This window comes from Brienomyrus brachyistius, chromosome 20 (assembly GCF_023856365.1).
Source record: "Brienomyrus brachyistius isolate T26 chromosome 20, BBRACH_0.4, whole genome shotgun sequence".
Classification (NCBI taxonomy): domain Eukaryota; kingdom Metazoa; phylum Chordata; class Actinopteri; order Osteoglossiformes; family Mormyridae; genus Brienomyrus; species Brienomyrus brachyistius.
The window spans coordinates 16,479,939-16,499,610 of NC_064552.1; the positions used below are offsets into that span (position 1 = coordinate 16,479,939).

The 19,672-nt window shown below is 39.0% G+C and overlaps 1 protein-coding gene across 1 annotated transcript in view; it reads right to left on the bottom strand.

Annotated features, from left to right (window-relative positions):
* LOC125715402 (integrin alpha-L-like) overlaps nt 1-19,672 on the bottom strand; it is a 56,738-nt gene that overhangs the window by 19,378 nt on the left and 17,688 nt on the right. The window contains exons 3-10 of the mRNA XM_048986832.1: nt 13,147-13,235; nt 12,967-13,028; nt 10,323-10,437; nt 8,013-8,143; nt 7,544-7,686; nt 5,313-5,460; nt 3,348-3,492; nt 691-764 (exon numbers count right to left, since the gene is read on the bottom strand). Coding sequence (XP_048842789.1) covers nt 691-764; nt 3,348-3,492; nt 5,313-5,460; nt 7,544-7,686; nt 8,013-8,143; nt 10,323-10,437; nt 12,967-13,028; nt 13,147-13,235 — 907 coding nt within the window. The remainder of the gene's footprint in view (nt 1-690; nt 765-3,347; nt 3,493-5,312; nt 5,461-7,543; nt 7,687-8,012; nt 8,144-10,322; nt 10,438-12,966; nt 13,029-13,146; nt 13,236-19,672) is intronic.

A 19,672-nucleotide genomic window follows, 5' to 3' on the forward strand; every position in this document is an offset into this window, starting at 1 on the left:
ACCGGGTAGTTTGAGACTGCCCTCATCAAGCCGATCCACATTGACCCTATTGTCTGTGTGGTGCTGTATCTCTTCCACTTCTGGAAAATGATGTTCACGGTGTTCCAAGGGGTCATTAAAGACTTTGAGATCATCTTATACTCATAACCTGCCTTTCTGCAACATTAACTGAAATTCTTTTGAATGTACTTTTCCACCCATGGTGGATTTGAAAAAAAGCAGTGGAACTCTCTGTAGACATCAAAATTCAAAGTTTATCCAAAAACGTTGGTATATTTAATCACATATGGGCGTTAATTGTCAGGTATTGTTATTGCTTCATTGATTGCTCATACCTGATTGGTCGTAAAGCTGCAGTTGCATTTTGGAAGGGAAGTTTGCTTTTTCTACCACGGCATTTCACAGTTTGAATTTTAATTAATTGTCATAATTTGTGATTTTTCTTTCAACTGACTGTGGTGTATTACTGCGTGTAAATTATTGTATTTATTTCAATTTTAAGATGTATTTCACTAAAAAGGTATGAAATCTGAAAGGAGGCAGTAGCTTTCTATGCCCATTATATACAACAAATAATAAAAATAGAGGCTTCAATGGTACAGTTGAAAAGGTGATAATGACATCTTTGATTCATCATTAAGTGAATAAACAATTCATGCTTGATCATTAAAAGAAAAAATAGGGTCTCACCTTAAGATATACAGAACTGAAGCCACTCTGTGACATTTCTTTTGTGAATTTCTTGCTACGAGCATTTTTGGTACCTAGAATGAGGACAAAGTGGAGTTTACACCATGAAGGAAGAAAATGTACAACTTGTATAGTCCAGTCATTCATCCTTCCATCCATCTATCCATCCATCCATCCGTCTTCTGAAACTGGTTGTTCTATTCAGGGTCGAGGGGGTCCGGAGCCTATCCCAGAGGCGACGGGCACAAGGCAGGGAACAACCCAGGATGGGGCACCAATCCATTGCAGGGCACACTCACACACTGTTCAACTTGTATATTCTTTACTGAAAATCATGCACATTTATATGATTTGCACCGCTCCAACTAGTACAATTTATTGCACACTGTTGCTGATTTAAAATTTATGCACTTTATCAGTACTTTACTAATTTTGTGGTGATTTGCACAACCTAATTCCCATTGTATCACCAATGTATTGTTTACTCATTCATAAATTGTACTATTGTATTGTATAAATTGTATCTTGTCTTCCACTGATTTGTCTTGTATTGCACTGTTCTTGGTCCCATTGTTCCCCATTGCACCTGTCCCCTGGGCACAAGAATTTTAATGTGTTCCTCTGAATGTGTTCCTCTAAACACATAAGACTAGATGCTGTTGACATGACTGCAATACATTCCCCCCTTCACACTTCCCTCACCTCCCTCTCCAAAGATCTTTATTGAAAGCCCAGTTTTGTGTGACTTGTTTTAATGTAATCTGGTTTACGTAATCTATGTCTGTATCTGTCCTTTCATGTGGAACTGGTTCAGTATTGGTGAAATTTGTCTCAAAATGAAACTGCATGAAACCCTTCCCTTCGCTGCCACTAAGCAGGACTGCTTAAATTTTGGCTTGCTATGTCTCAGATTTGATCTGTTCCAGATTTTCAGCCATACAATGTGCCTGCAAAATTTGAAAATGATCCATCTAATACTTTCTGAGCTATCATTCTAAGTGTCTACAATGACAGCGGTAAACTGAATAAAACATGAACTAAACATATAACCTAAGCTGTAACTAAACTGAATAAAACTTGAAATAAACATATAACCTGAGCTATAACTTTTCAATGTTCTCCTATGCTAATTACAAGTAAATAGACAAGCAGATATACTACAAAACAGACTTGGTGTATGGCTCATCAGGTTAATAATTGACCCCGTGTTCAGAAGGTTACCAGTTGAAAATCAGAGCTAGCAGAATGATGCCACTGTTGGGCCCCTGAGCAAGGCCCTTAGCCCCCAAATTGCTCCCTGAGTATGACCAAGCTTGCTCTCATATGTATATATGTCTGTGTCTCAAGAAGAGCATGATAGGAAAGACAATGTCACCATTCTATAAACGCTTTAGCGGTACCACCTAAAACCTGATTTTAAAGTGGAATATCTGCATCAACTGACTGCTAAACCACAGCAAGGCCACGAGAGAAAAATGAAGGATGAAGGAAATTTGAAGGATGCTTGCCTGAGTGCTGTTTCCCTGTTTCCTCTGTGATTTTGATATTCACTCATAAAAAGGAATAAATGCTAACCTTTTTACAACACCTGTACGTAATGCGAAATGTGCTAGTGTTCACTTTGGGGTTGATTGTCCGATGCATGTAAGTCAAAAAAGTGTGTCTATGCTAGATATGCACTTTGGTCAAGAAACACCAAAATATGGGTGTGTCACATGTAAGTGACCATTTTGCACATTCTACCACTGACTTAAGCCCCTTTAATCGCATCATTCACTACATACTCTGGAGATCTGCATTAAGTCACACACCTCTACATGGCCAAATGCAATATTTCAGTGTTCAGAAAGTCTAATATGTAAGAAAATTAAACATTTATTATAAATTTATAAATGAATGTTACAATCCAAAAATGCATGTGATCAATTATATTAGAATTATATAGCACAATAGTGTATAGAAATATATTAGTATGTACAAATATGTCAGAATCAGTCCCTGTCTTGCTGTCTTTTCCCCGTTTGCCCAACAGGTGTCACTGGCCATCCCATCCTTTTCTCTGTTTCCCCATAGCTGTAGCACCCTCCACAGGTCCCAGAGTGTTCTCCCTGGTCTGCTGCATAGCTGAATGGGCTGAGCATGCAGCTAAGAACTGTGTAACCATGTTTCCCTACCTTCGTGGGTTTCTTTGTTGTTTCTTTTTCTCAACTTTGTTGCACCTTGTTTTCTATGCACTTCTGTTTATGTATTTCTGTATTGGTTCCTGTTTTTGTGCTTTTATCACTTTTGTGCTTTTATCAGAGTTATCTCTGCTTTGATACACTTCCGTAGTGATGTCCTGTATCCTTGTTCCTAATGGCTCCTGGTGAGAGTCCTGAATGCTCGTTAAATCACCCTCACCTGTTCCTTGTTTCTCCTAGATCCCAGTGATTAGTTGATTACTAATGGCTAATGATGACCAAAATGACACTTCATGAACCACTGGCAGTATTTTTTGACCTCGCTACTTCGCATTCTATGTTTGCTTTGAGGAATATTTGAGCCCATTTTTGAACAGAGAACCTCATCAAGACTTCCGCACAGTGCTGCATTTGCAAAGATAACATAAAATGACTGTACATGAATCACAAGTTTAACCATTTATAATAAGGCATTACCTTCAACGTCATAAATTTTTTTTTGCAGCTTTTCTAAGAGGCTTGTCAGTTGTGTAAAGCTATTAACATAAAAAATATTTTCAGTGTCAGATGCCAGTATTCTTATCCTTTCATAATCTTTTTCAGTAACCTTCTTGCGCTCCACCTGTAATATTACAGAGAAAATTGATCAAGATCAGACAATATTTTGTTCTAGTTAGGATAACAGACTGTTAATGGGAAGGCTTGAGGTAGTACTACAGCTAGCTCAAAAACAGGAGTGTCATTTTCTAACAGGACGAGTTGGCAACAGGCCACATAGATGCAGTAGCTGTGTTAAACTGGAAAATAAATCTGTATTCTATTTACAGTACATACACAAAACATAGACCTGCTATCATGTGACTGCAAGTGCAAAAATTTCACTCACACTGTGCAGCTTTTGGCTACAAAAACAGGTGTGGGTCCTGCTCCAGTGATATAACTTTCCACCAGTCGGTGTTTTAACTGATCATTGTATATTTTTGTATTGACAGTCATACAGTTGTACAGTTACAGACATACATTTTGCAATCTTTGGAATAGCATTGGGAACTCATGTGATACCCATCCATCCATCCATTTTCCAAACGCTTATCCTACTGGGTCGCGGGGGGGTCCGGAGCCTATCCCGGAAGCAATAGGCACGAGGCAGGGAACAACCCAGGATGGGGGGCCAGCCCATCGCAGGGCACACTCACACACCATTCACACACACATGCACACCTACGGTCAATTTAACAACTCCAATTAGCCCCAGCATGTTTTTGGACTATGGGGGAAACCGGAGCATCCAGAAGAAACCCCACGACGACATGGGGAGAACATGCAAACTCCACACACATGTAACTCAGGCAGTGACTTGAACCCGGGGTGTGACTCAACAGTGCTAACCACTGCACCACCATGTCACCCCTGACTGTGTTTATAATATATTTTGCATGCACTGTGAATTCACTATGTTTTATTACTTATTTATTTTGTGCACCGGTAAAATATTATTATTAGCTTTTAAACTGTTGGTGTTTGGGAAGTTTCAGTGACATTCATAATTTTATCTGATGATGTAAGCCGTGTTTAGGCTGTTGTGGAAATTTCTGTTGGCATTTTTATTTTACCAATAAAGAAGAACTTTTACTTTAAATTCGTATTTCTTTATTTGAAAATCAGCCTAATTCGGCATAATATGTTACCACTTATAAACTTTCCATCACACTTGCATATATCGCACTGAGAAAAACTGATAATGTGTCATTGGGTGCGGGTATCTATATTGGAGAAAATAATTAGCGGATTGGTTGCGGGTGGATGATTCAAACGCCCACACTGATTTGGATGGCAACAGAGATGATCCGTGCATCATTATTCTATTTACACACAAATACACACAGACACACACATACACACACTTATAATACTTTTATATCAATGTGAGCCCCTGTTTTGGTTACTTTTCAGAACTAATGTCTAATGATTTATAAATCATATTCCAGATACAAAGTAATAATTTTAACTGTAGCTCATCTCCTTTGTATGAAATCTGCAAGAAAATCGTGTGTTACTTCTACTCTTTTATGTAGAAACATATACACAGTATAGTTTGCAGTAAAATTGCGGGATGAACGGATCAGACAGTACCAGAAAAGATATTGTGGTGCAGACCTGTTAGGTGCAAATCAGGCAGGTAGTATGGACTGGCTAGTACCACGTTTGATTGGTGCGTCATTCACAAACCAACAGAATGACTTTGTACTAGAAGGCTCTGCTGACTGGCCAAGTTATATCATGTGTATCACATGTGACGTTGGGAAGTATAAAAGATCACAATGTCTACAGTTTGCATGCAAAGTAGACTGTGGACGTCTTCAAGATCGATCACGATATAAGATTGTCAGATTGCCTACCCCTAGTTGTGCATATCTTTGATTACAGTAGCTCACATCTTACCAGAATGACAAAACGGATGATTTTTCTTTCCTTAGTTGTTTTGATGATATCATAGTCATCATTGTCATTGGGTATTCCATCTGTAATGATGAGCAGAACCTGAGAGGCACCTTGCCTTGCACCGGCTTCTGGAGTCAAAACATTTTTTCTGGAATAAAAATGTACGTTAGAGTTTCCTAGATATAGGCAGTAGTTATAGTTAATCTAAATGTGCAATACAATAAATATAAAGTTTCTAATGGTATAATTTCTTTGCGGTGACTTTCCGCAAATTAAACTTTCTTCAGGCTATGCAGAAGCTCCCACAGTCTTGGAGTGCCCACAACAAACCCGTTAAGTTAGACTGAGTCACTATAACTACCATAAAAACAGCTTAATGTAGTTTTGCTGGCCACACCCCTTTTTGGGATTGGCGACAAATAGGAGATAGAGGTTTTCATCGTGCCTAAAATGTGCCATGTTGTGTCCTGTACAACGTACCCACACATTCCATTCTTCTTGCTACCAAATTGGAAAAGGGAGCGCAAAAGACACATTTTATGGCTTCAGGCTATTCAGGGGAGGACCCTGAGAGAAATCTATGGGATACCAAGTTTATTTATGTTTGTGTCAAACACATTATCACCATCATATGTCTAGTCTACATTATATAATTACCATTTCTTATTGTGAATTTTTGCACACAATAGAGATTCACCAAGTTTATATTGAAATCCATGAATAAAATTAGCAGCACTATGCACTTTTTGTTTGCATGAACACTAAAATAATAACATAGCAAATACCGTATGTAAACACATGCAAACCATATCAAATGCGCATTAATATTAAAAACCTCCAGAGTGCTGTCACTGCTGATGGTCACTGCCTTCCACTATGTTTTCACTGACATAACAAACAAACCCATATTGCATGATGTGGCTGCACACCTGTGTCTGGGAGACTGTTGCTAACCTTGGTTGATCCTTAAACAGTATTTAACATGAATTTTGCAAAGTGCAATAATCAGCCACGGTTTTAATGATAATTAAGATTTGAAAAGGTAGTCTGGAAGTTTACTGGGCTTTACCCTAAAACCGATAACCATTTCATCCCTAGTACACAATAGGTCATACAATAAAGAAACTGCCTAACTGGATCTGCACATTAACAGCAGTAAAGTTTAGGATGTGGACAGACTAAAAAGCTATATTTTACTCTCTAGACAGGAAAAAGTCATAGATGACAGAAGTGAAGACAAGGGGGATGTTACATGGCCACATAATAATGCACCAGATATTCATAAATGTTATCTCTGATGCATAAACAAACACTAGAATGTAGACACTAATGCTGGTATTTTTGGATAAGTACATGTTGTAATTGACATAAGCTCATGTGCAAGTATTTCAAAAGCAAACTACTTAATAATGGTTAATGGCTACAGTTGAGACTGAAGTTTCTCAAATATAGCTCCAATCCAACAGGCCGCAATGCATGATGGTCTAAGTCGACCTGTACACTACATCTTGGCTTGCCTAGCGACGATTTTGTAGTACACAAAAAAATGAATGAAATTTGCAGTTTAGAATTTGACCACCACTACAATATGGCTGATTCACTATACAGTGGACTATATACGAGACGAGTGGACATTCTGACCACGGCCTGCATGCAGTACAGTTAGGCTATTATTACGTTGTGAAGCACTTAGAGATGGGCAAATTGTTGAGGACTTAATTTAGCAACTGCTAAAAAATATAATTATAACTGTCACTGAAAAATAACTAGTCTATATTAATTCACATAATTACTGTGTTTGTTTACCTCCATAGACAGAGAGGGAACATGGATTAGGGACTGAAGCTAGAAGAGAGGAGTCATGGAAAGGTAAGTAAGTATTCAGGCAAGGGAGAAGAGAGGGCAGAGGAAGGAGAGAAAGATGAGGCAAAAAAATGATTTAATATTTTGTCAGCACAAAATCTAGTTGGCTAGTCTTTTTGGGATATTTCAACTCCATGTTTGCTTTATAAGTATCGTAATATTCACATTGCAATGTTGGTGAAAATGAAATGATGTAAACAACTATCAAATCAGCCTCAAATTACTTTTGTAGAATTGTCCTTTTTATATAATACAAAAATCAAACAGTCCTTTTGAAAGAATACTAAAATCTTGGTCAAAAGAATTCATATATTCAAAGACAATTTTATATGACAATGAACTTATAGTGCTCAAATTCTTTTACTTACAAAGCATGATGAATTGCATCGTAGGTGTTTCCAAGTCCCCGCATGTGTGATTCAGCATCAAGTTTTATATTTGACTCATTTTTCGCATAATCCGTAAAACTGAAAACTGTTCGGGCTTCATCAGAAAACTGAACTGCTGCAAACTAGACAATAAAAACAGAAGCTTCAGAATGTCTGTACTGTGCTGTAACCGGAATATTTCAAGGGATTTTATCAATTCAGGGACCTTGATTCATTGGACTGCAAACTATTTTTCTTTTTTTAAAAAATATGGAATAATTATATAATAAACTGCAAACTAAAACAGCCATTCCTGATATTAATGCTGTTGCTGAGATGTTACAGTATGTTACAGCAGTAAACAGGAGGGCATCCCTGAAACATTATTAATGTAATTACATCATGAAATCACAGTCTGCCTTCATGCACATTCATTCAGGCACATTAATTATGGTCTGAGGAATACAACCTGAAAGGAGGTATTGGAAAGATTAGCCATGATCCCTGTGATAAATTCTTTGGTCATTTTAAAATCCTCCGCCTTTAAAGATTCCGACCCATCAAATAAGAAGACCAGGTCTGCTTGGTTTTTGGTGCATTCTAGGGCAGAAAAACATAAGTTTCATTATGCATTCATTATTTACATATGATTTCAATACTATTCTTAATTCTCATATTCTACTGTGAAAAATGCAAACATTGTAAGTATTACGAGCAGATTGTAATGAAGCAGTTTCCATAGGCAAATACAGTTATGAGAAATCAGTTGCTCCCCTTCCTCATTACCGCACAAAACCCCACTGCTGTAATTAAATCTGTACTTTTATATTGTATTGTACTTATTGTATTTATTGCATTGCACTGCACTCTTGCACTTTTTATATACTTACCAACCATAAGTGCAAATTGTGTATATCAACCAAACTGTATGTCACCATTGTCTTGTTTTGTCTCACTGTGTTTTCATCTACTGTACTTATGAGAGACATTGTCAACCTGCAATATATTCCCTGTGTGTTTGAGTAAGCTGGGTCAACAAACCTGATTCTGCTTGGGAAAGGATTTGTGAACCCTAGATTTCTGTATGAATGAAATTAGATATTCATCTGCATTCCTTAAATTAACTTGACTAAACTATTTGTTTAAAAAAGATATGACGATATAAAATGTGCTGTTTAAGTATAACTCTGTTTATTAAGATCATATTCCAAGAGCCACTCATACAAAAATCCACATAATTAAAAGTACAGATTTTGTTTTCCTCACAGTTATAAAAACAGTAAGCTTATCACCATAAAAAGCATAACCATTCAGAAATAGCTTGAATTGCTCGATCATGATTGGTAAAAAGGGGCGGCATGGTGGTGCAGTGGTTAGCACTGTTGCCTCTGGGTACTCCAGTTTCCCCCCACGGTCCAAAAACATGCTGAGGCTAATTGGAGTTGCTAAATTTCCCCTAGGTATTCATGTGTGAGTGTACCCTGTGATGGGCTGGCCCCCCATCCTGGGTTGTTCCCTGCCTTGTGCCCATTGCTTCCAGGATAGGCTCTGGACCCCCCGCGACCCAGTAGGATAAGCGGTTTGGAAAATGGATGGATGGATGATTGGTAAAAATACATTGTCCATGAATTATATTACATTGCGCTTACATTGCAATTTTTGTTTAACTGCAGGATTATCTAGTTCAAATTTAAGAATTAAACATTTAGTCAATACCAATACTAAATGAGTTTGTTGATGTATTTCAAGAGCAAAAAAAGGAATATCAGGAGATATTAAAGATTATCTGATACTTAAAAGCAATCTATTTTACAAAAGCAAAATATTACGAATATCTGAATTTCATAGAAGAAACAGTGAATCTACCACAGAGATATTATCTTTTGTTTAGTTGTAATTGTGATGCCTGACCCGTCCGCTCCTCATGTGTGCCACGCCCCCTGATTACCCATGTGTGCTTCCCCGATTTGTTTCCAGCCCCGTCAGATTATGTTGCCCTGCTTTAATGTATTTAAGTCCTGGTCTCCCCTGTTTCCGTGTCTGTCATTGATGTTGTTCGTGGAAATTCGTGCTACGTCCCCGATTAAACCCTCGTTTTGCCCCGTTTTCCATCTGCCTGCTTGTTCTTGGTCGCCCGCACTGCCTGAGCGATTCCCCGTTCAGTGCGTCCCGTGACAGTAATAAATCATATTCTTTAAAATTTACTTTTGCTTTTATTTTGCCAAAGATCCTTTGTTTCAGCTGATTTTTGGTGCAGCTGTTTCTGTGTATCCCCTGAGATTCGGAAAGGGGTGGATGAAACTGCGCCACTATGCATCCATCCATCCATTTTCCAAACTGCTTATCCTACTGGGTCGCGGGGGGTCCGGAGCCTATCCCGGAAGCAACGGACACAAGGCAGGGAACAACCCAGGATGGGGGGCCAGCCCATCGCAGGGCACACTCACACACCATTCACTCTCACATGCACACCTACGGGCAATTTAGCAACTCCAATCAGCCTCAGCATGTTTTTGGACTGTGGGGGGAAACCGGAGTACCTGGAGGAAACCCCACGATGACATGGGGAGATCATGCAAACTCCATACACATGTAACCCAGGCGAAGACTTCAAAGCCAAGATATGTACCGAACCGTGATTTTTATGTACCATTCCACCCCTAATACTAACCGATAGCATTAAAATGTCATAGTCAGGCCACATTACAGTGTATATTACTACTTTATTTCCATACTGATAGGGAACTCCCTAATGTCATAAAGCATGTATCAGTAGTACCTTGGTATCCTGGTGTAATTTCATCCCTGAACTCCAGTGTTTTGCTGAACTGGTAGCAAATGCCATTCAGGTGTGTATTTTGGTCACACTCCCAAGCCATTCCTGCACCGCAAGCCTGGGAAATATGAGAAACGCAAGAAATTATTATATAACAGTCAAAATAGATGTACTCAAGCACTTCACTCACAAATAACCACACAAAAATTTGTACCAGTTATACCAGTTTATACCAGTTATCATTTGTGCTCTTTCTCTGTCACAATGTAGATACTTTTCAAAGACTTGTACTGTGACCTGAAAACACAAGATTGCCACCACTTTCATCGGGCCTTATGGGGGCACTATCCGGTTTTCACTAATTGAAAGATATTCCAAAAAGGATTTTTGCTTTTACAGCAAATGTTATTATACACCGCCTGCCTAAAAAAGAACTCGCACAGTTTAATATTTCATTGGACAACCTTTAGCTTTATTTATGGTGCACATGTCGAGGCATTGTTGTGCTCGTGCAACATCTCAGCAATTTTTTCATCCAGATTTGCATTAATTTTTCATCAAAATCTTGTATTGATGGTAGGTGAGTTGAACCCTCTGCAAAGTCTTCTTCAGCGCATCCCAAGATTTTCAATGGGGTTAAGGTCAAGACTCTGCGATGGCCAATTCATGTGTGAAAAGGATTCTTCATGCTCAATGAACCACTCTTTCACAAGTCAAGCTCGATGAATAATGGCATTTTCCTCCTGGAATATGCCCTTTCCATTAGGGAAGAAAAATCCATTGATGGGATAATCTAGCCATTCAGCAGATTTAGGTATTCAGCTGACTTCAATTTATTGCTACATAACATTGCTGAGTAATAATGATCCAGTCATTGTTTCTTAGGTACTTGCTGAATTAAATTCAAACGGTGACTTTTTTTGGCCATGCAGTGTAGAAGCAGAGTGTACCCCAAGCAGTGACAGTTACCTGGGATCTACACTCAGCATCAAGCCGCCAAAGCTTTGAACAGTGTCTGTGAGCCCCTGTGCTTTATATTGATTTATTTTATGCCTTTAAGTGAAACTACACTGTCTTTACTATCTCTACTACTTTTACTTTATATAGGCTGTGTATTTATCATATCATTCCTGCTTTCACTATATGTTACTGTAATTTGTAGGCTATTTTTTCAGTCTGGGAATGTTCAAAATATTTCCCCATATACAGTAATGGTAACTGTTTGTTTGTTTTATGCCTTCGGCTTATGAAAGGTTTCACAGGAACCCTCTACTTTCAGATAGTGGGGGAAACTTCTGAGTGTGTAGATCAGCTAAACCTCTGTGCCCGTAATTGGATGGCCGCCAGCTTAAGCCCAGCCTCAGCACATCTGTGTACCCTTGAGCAAAGTCCTTATTCCCAGCTCCATGGTTGGCTGTTCTTTGCTGTCAAGCTTGCTCTCACCTACAGAGAGTATGATGAGGTACAACCCCAAATCAGAAAAAGTTGGGACAGGGCAGAAAATGTGAATAAAAAAATAAAGCAGTAATTCACAAATGTCCCTTAACTTTTATTTCATTGCAGACAGTATGAACACAAGATAATTCATGTTCGTTTTGGTCAACATCATTTGATTTGTAAATAAACATCCATTCTTGCCATTCAGGCTTGCAACACATTCCAAAAAAAGTTGGGACAGTACAGCATTTACCACTTTGTATAGTTCCCCTGTCTTTTAACAACACTTAAAAGACGTTTAGGCATTGAAGAAATCAAGTGACTAAGTGTTGCAGGTGTTAGTTTGTCCCATTCTTCCTGCAAACAACGTTTTAGGTGCGCAAAAGTACGGGGTCTTCGTTGACGCATTTTTCGTTTCAAAATGCGCCAAACATTCTCCATTGGAGACAAATCAGGGCTGCAGGCAGGCCAGTCAAGCATCCGCACCCTCTTCTTACGTAGCCATGCCTTTATTATGCGCGCAGTATGTGGTTTGGCATTGTCTTGCTGAAATAAGGGTCCCAGCCTTTTGTGTCTCCTCCCCATTTGGCCAGCAGATGTCACTGGCCATCCTGTCCTCCCTGTTGTCCAAGTCATTACTGTGTTTCCCAGGTTTTCTGCACTGCCGCATAGCTCAATGAGCTGAGCCATATGACTGCCAAACCTGTAGTGGTGTGTTCAAATCCACCCCCTCGATTTTGGTATTTTGTTCCCTAATGTTTCATTTGTATCAGTCTCTTAGTGCTGTGTGTTTATTCCCTGTGTGTGGACTTGGATCCTTGTTAATGTTTCCTTTGTGCCTCCTTAAGTGTTTAGTTCCAGCCTTTATTTTGACCCCTTGTGGTCATTTTGTTTCTAGTGTGATATACTGCAAGATAAAGTCTCTTGGCTGTTAGAACATCACTCTATGGATCATCCATGACCAAGTGAGTCTTTTTCTCCCACAGTATTTAAATTATCTGATTAATTTTTTAATAGAATATGAGTCACATCAACATCATCATACCCTGTTAAACTGTTTACACATTTTAGCAATGATAAAACTTCTATATATTACCTGTTACTATTAAAACTACTAATAATAATTATCTTGAAAAACAATTTAAAAGAATTCAACAATTTCAGAAAAAAAAGATAAATAAAAATTAAGAATAATTTTAAATATTCTTACCGTAATCTCCTCTGGCATTGATGCCAGAGATAATCCAATGGATCTGATGGTATAATTAGACTCTGTAGGATACACAACTAAATTAGTGTGGTCAGTTGTAATGAAATCGAACATAGTTAAACTTTTTTAGATTTTCAATAAGCATGGCTATTTTTATTACTTGTTAGACAATGTTATTACCTTTTAGAGGAAGAGCTGTGCAGCTTGTATGATCACATTTGTAGATTTTTCCAGCTCCATTGTTTCCGAGTGGCGCACTGACAATAATCCTAAAAGATGCAAAATGATAGCATATCATTATGGACTATTACTGTAGCTTAAATAATTCCATACTTCCATTTTCCCTAATTGCTTATGCAGTACAGAGTCCAAAGAGCCTGGAGTCTAACCAATGAAACAGAAAACAATGCAATATTCTTCAAGGAATGCCTGTAATAATCCATCCATCCATTTTCCAAAACGCTTATCCTACTAGGTCACGGGGAGTCCGGAGCCTATCCCAGAAGCAATGGGCACGAGGCAGGGAACAACCCAAGATGGGGGGCCAGCCCATCGCAGGGCACACTCACACACCATTCACTCACACATGAACACCTACGGGTAATTTAGTAACTCCAATTAGCATGTTTTTGGACTGTGGGGAGAAACCAGAGTACCCGGAGGAAACCCCACGACGACATGGGGAGAACATGCAAACTCCACACATGTGACCCAGGCGGAGACTCGAACCCGGGTCCCAGAGGTGTGAGGCAACAGTGCTAACCACTGCACCACTGCATCTGAAGAAAATTATATTATAAATAGCTTTAACATAAAATTCAGAGTACGTAATGTAAAATCTGAACCACTCTTATACTGGAATGGTGTGGAAAGCTGCATTTCTTCTATCACTGGGTTTAGCTCTCAGGTGCCCTACATCCTATAGGCCAGCCTAAATCACTATTACCTTTGATAGGGTTAATGAAATGTAATGAAAGTGGTTTCATATGGAGTTAATTTTGTGGCAAAAGTATTAAACAAAATTTTGAAAACTGCAAGCAAATTATCATAATGAAAATTTACATTACAAATATTAAAAAATAGAATTTAATCTCTTCTTTTTCTTCTCTGCTTTGCTTCTGGAATTTATTTTGCTTCTGACTTTTGGCATTTTTTTAACAGGTGGGTGGGCATTAAAGGGGGGTAAACACCTTACACGTCTATTTATCAACTGGATTAAGGAGCCTACACTGCTTTGACCATCAGAGCACACCCACTTCAGAGAACCGCAACATGGCGGAAAGGTATGGAGGTGGTTTTCAGCCATTATTGCTCTCATGGAATTGCATTTATGCAGTTCTATAATAGTTCAATAGTTCACAATGAAATTAATGAATACATTTATTCAGAATAGTGGAATTTAAATTCACATGTGGATGTTCAATATGAAAAATATTGTGCTCATTGGAGCTGTGACTTGGTTTTGGTTAATGCTGGTTAAAGTCAGTCATAATCGGCAGTTTGGGAACATTTTGTTTTCTCAGTAAATGACACCAGCACTGGAGAGAAGGTCCAAGGGCTCTATTTTCTTCCAATGTAAAGCGTGATAAGAAGTGCTTTTAGTAGTTTCGCATCAGCGCATTAGTTTTTTTCATGCTACGTGTGCATTTCACCAAAAGATTAATGACCTTGCACCGATTTTTCTCTCATAAGAGTGATGTTTTTTAAATGAGGCGTGGCCGGGTGCATTGTTCACGTCTTGCTATTTTAAGGCAGCACAATGTCATTGATCTTTTGGCCAAAGAAAATCCAGGTTAAAAGTCATTATTAAATGGTATTCTATGGAAGGCCAACAGGGCCAAAACGTTGAACCCTACAGACGTCAAATATTAGCACCTACAGAGGTCAAATTTCCACGCCTTTAGACGCAAAAAAGTTAACATGTCAATTTTTCACGCCTAAAGACGTCAGTTATTTCACACCTACAGACATCAAAAACACATCAATTTTTCACATTGACAGACGCAACATTCTCCCCTCTATAGACGGCCATATAGCCCGCCTACAGGTGGCATTTTGCAACATGTGCTGATGTTGACAAAGCGACCTTTTCAAAATAAAAGCACCGCCAACTCCTTTCCACAAACACCTTAATCAAGTACTTCCCTCTTTTTTAATTAGGACATTACACTTAATTATTTAAAAAATATAATAAAATGTCTGCATGTATGCATATATTATTAATATTCTTAATTACAATTTTTGTTCCTACTAGCAATTGTATTTATAATTTTGTACTTCTTCTTCTTATTATTATTAAAGTGAGTAATTATTTAATAATAATTGGGTACTGTACCTTGTACTGAGTACCTCAGTGGTGCCTTATCTTTAGGGGTGCAACTACTTACTTTTTGTAGGGTATGCAACTACAATTTTGGCACCCCGCCCCCCCCAAAAAAAAGGTATAAAAAACCATGTCCGTTTTATAGTTCACTTACTGAAGTTTATTTAAACAAATAAATTCACATACTGAATATATATATATATATATATATATATATATATATATATATATATATATATATAGAGGCCTAGTTGCAATGTACATTAGTTCATGGTATCTATTACTTTCATCCAACTTTCTGTCAGCCATGTGTTAGCTAGCTATCCATGAATGGTGATTACATGATCAGGTGCTGGTCCGACCGACGTTAACGATGCACGCACTACATATCAATCAATTTGACAAACGGCTTCTAAATCCTTGCCTATAGCCTGTGTTCATCGGCAAGAAATCGCTATGCAATTTCAGCTTACCTAACCCAAGTAAGCTAGCCAGCAGCAGCACTATCTAGCCTAGTTTTATGTGAAATTCAGAACTTAATCCCTGACGCTGGGCACAATCTTGCACATAAGTGACATTTGTTTCCATCATAGTTCATACCTGTTGCTGTCTTTCACCCACATCAGCATTTTTGGCGCATCCTCTCGCATGCCTTCTCCTTTTCTTTTTTTCTCTTTCTGCCTTGAGCACCTGATAACTTTTTTTGCTCTCTCCATTCTGCCGCAAATAGATGCCCCACCACTTCAATGAGCGACAGGCTACTACCAGTCTGGCTACTACTAAATAGATGCTCATCAGTGTCCCCCCCTCCTTCTCCCTCCACTGAGGTGAACAAGCACTGTAGAAAATAAAGGAGACAGTGCCTGTCGCAGCAACAGCACTGGTCATAACTTCTACTGCCAGTGGCCAGGTTTTACGTCTCTTAAATATTTTAAGCAGCATATTTAGAGCATACAGGCAGTCATGAGTTAAAAGCACAAGAACAGTTTTAAAACATAGACGTCAATGATTTATTTTTTTGTCCCTCCCTTGTTTTGGCGCCCCCCCCCTGCGGTGTGCCCATATGCACCACATATACTGAATACCCCATTTTTGAGCCACTGCTTACTGTGCCTTGGCTGGTCTGGGAGATACTCATGAGCAAGGTACAGTACCCAATTATTATTGAGGGACAGTCTGTCAACAGGAGGGGAAAATATTTGAATATAAAATATTTCAAATATTTTTGAAAATACAACCCCAATTCCAAAAAAGTTGGGACACAAGGTATGCCTGTGTTTAAATGTTGGTTTTACAACTTGAAATCTAAGTCCGGTGAAAACGAGCCTAGAATAACGCAAAATCATCAAAATTATAACAAATAACGGCTTGAAATATCTCGCTTAGCATGTAATAAGAACATAAGAACATAAGAACTATACAAACGAGAGGAGGCCATTCGGCCCATCAAGCTCGCTTGGGGAGAACTAAACTAATAGCTCAGAGTCGTTAAAATCTTATCTAGCTCTGATTTAAAGGAACCCAAGGATTCAGCTTGCACTACATTATCAGGAAGGGTATTCCATACTCTGACTACACGCTGTGTAAAGAAGTGCTTCCTTAAATCCAGCTTGAAGTGTTCTCCCGCTAATTTCCACCTATGGCCACGAGTTCGTGTATTTAAACTAATGCTGAAGTAACTATTTGCTTGAACAGCATCCAAACCTGTTAGAATCTTATATACCTGGATCATGTCCCCCCTCAGTCTCCTTTGCTTGAGACTGAACAGATTTAGCTCAAGTAACCGTAATGAGTCCATATCATATATTAGTTACTGAAATTTTAGGTTAGTTATTCAGACCAACGCATTACCTGTGTTTTACAACTGTTCCTACTCATGTGTGTTTGCAGTTTTAATGATAATTTTAAAATACTGTTTTCTACTGTTCCGAAGTTGCAGTGAACTGCGACCCCAAAACCTACGTTTGTACCAAGCCATGCATTTTGTGTACTGTTAGGCCTAATGGCTGGCTGATAAAATGGCTAGGGTCAGCAGGTTGGTGGAATAGCGATTGCTATTCAACTGAATGGGTTGGTGACATTTTATCAACACCAAATATGTGTTGCATACACCGATTCCTAATAAAAGTACAGTATTACAGAACTGCATAGACGCAACTCCATGCCAGCGTTACCAGCTGAAAACCGACTCTGGACTTATCTACCATGTTGCGGTTCTCTGATGCGTCAAGGAGTGGGTGTGCCTTGATGGTTAAAAGAGTGTACACCCCCTTCTATGCCATGTCCGACATGTAAGGTGTACACCCCCTTCTAAGCCATGTCCGACATGTAAGGTGTACACCCCCTTCTAAGTCATGTCCGGCATGTAAGGTGTACACCCCCTTCTATGCCATGTCCGACATGTAAGGTGTACACCCCCTTCTAAGCCATGTCCGACATGTAAGGTGTACACCCCCTTCTAAGCCATGTCCGACATGTAAGGTGTACACCCCCTTCTATGCCATGTCCGACATGTAAGGTGTACACCCCCTTCTAAGCCATGTCCGACATGTAAGGTGTACACCCCCTTCTAAGCCATGTCCGACATGTAAGGTGTACACCCCCTTCTATGCCATGTCCGACATGCAAGGTGTACACCCCCTTCTATGCCATGTCCGACATGCAAGGTGTACACCCCCTTCTAAGCCATGTCCGACATGCAAGGTGTACACCCCCTTCTAAGCCATGTCCGACATGCAAGGTGTACACCCCCTTCTAAGCCATGTCCGACATGCAAGGTGTACACCCCCTTCTAAGCCATGTCCGACATGCAAGGTGTACACCCCCTTCTATGCCATGTCCGACATGCAAGGTGTACACCCCCTTCTAAGCCATGTCCGACATGTAAGGTGTACACCCCCTTCTAAGCCATGTCCGACATGTAAGGTGTACACCCCCTTCTATGCCATGTCCGACATGTAAGGTGCACACCCCCTTCTATGCCATGTCCGACATGTAAGGTGTACACCCCCTTCTAAGATCCGCCCAAATGTCAAAGAAGTGCCAAGTCATAAGCAAAAAAATTCCAGAAGCAAAACAAAAAAAGAGAAGAAGAACATGAATGAATTCTATTTTTTGATATTTGCAATGTATATTTTAATTCTGATAATTAATAATTTGTCTGCGGTTCCGTGATGAGTAAAGGATAATGTCATCCAAAAGATTTACCTTCATTGACTAATTATTAGCATTATAAGCAAGGTGTAAATCCAGTATCAAAAAGTAAAATTTTCAAAAGCTGTAATTAAATGTGACATCAGATTAGATTAAGGATTACATTTAGGTTATATTAAATTTGGAAGACTGTGGAGTCAAAAATAACTAACTTGGTTTTACTTATTTATTACCACTTCAGTCAAGTTATAGTGAACTTGAGTCAATTTAGTGATAGCCAGAGATACCAAAATGGTAAAATTAAAATAGACAAGTTAAAGGTTGAACTTCTGTGACAGTTTAGTTAGTAAAGCATTGAGCAAGCATTGTCCTCTCTGATAGCTTATGTACTTGAAAAGTGATAATCCTGTAGCGTGCTAAGTTTCCGGTAGTCACATGTTTGCATTGCACAAATGTTATTATGTGTTCTTTATGTGCAGCAATCAAGGTTGGATCAAGGTTACAGGCAGACCGGAGTTTCACTTCCTTCCCTTAAATTTTGCAACACTGCATGCTGTTACTAGCACGCAATTTCATCTCGCTTCAGTATCACCTTCTTATCAGTCAGTGATCTGCTTCTGCAACTGGTAGCTTTGTTTTTATCGGTTTGCCAAAAATGCAGTTTATGCTGTCAATTTATGTGCGACCCAAATTTATTTTATGAGCTTGAATCGTCCTGAAAATCTTAGCCACCTAGCATTGCTGCACAATCGGTCGTTCACAAAGACAATCGTCACTTACAAAAGCACTAATAACTTTGTATACGTTGTGTTCCGAATAGTCACCAGTAGGTGGCAAGAACATAATATGCAGAGCACATATAGGCCTACTAATGTGCAGAAGGAGAGTAAGAGTTGGCATCCCGCATATTACATTCAGGCTGTCATCTTCAATTTATCTTTCTTTTACAATGACGGACATGTGTAACGTATCAATAATTTGTCCATGCAAATAGCATGCCAACCAAAATTGTGAAGTTGGGTTTCAAAACATCTGAAAATGTGCTTCAAGAGGTCAAAAACTGCCCTTGTACATTCGTATCAGCAGCTGGCAAAGTTGATAGAGCTGACAGCTGGACAAACCTCGCCAGCGATGTGGTATAAACCGCCGATCAGCAGCTTGGTTCGCTGGTCAGTGGCGTCATGTCTTTATTTCAGTTTAAATATTTAGCTTTTATGTGAGCCCCAGAGC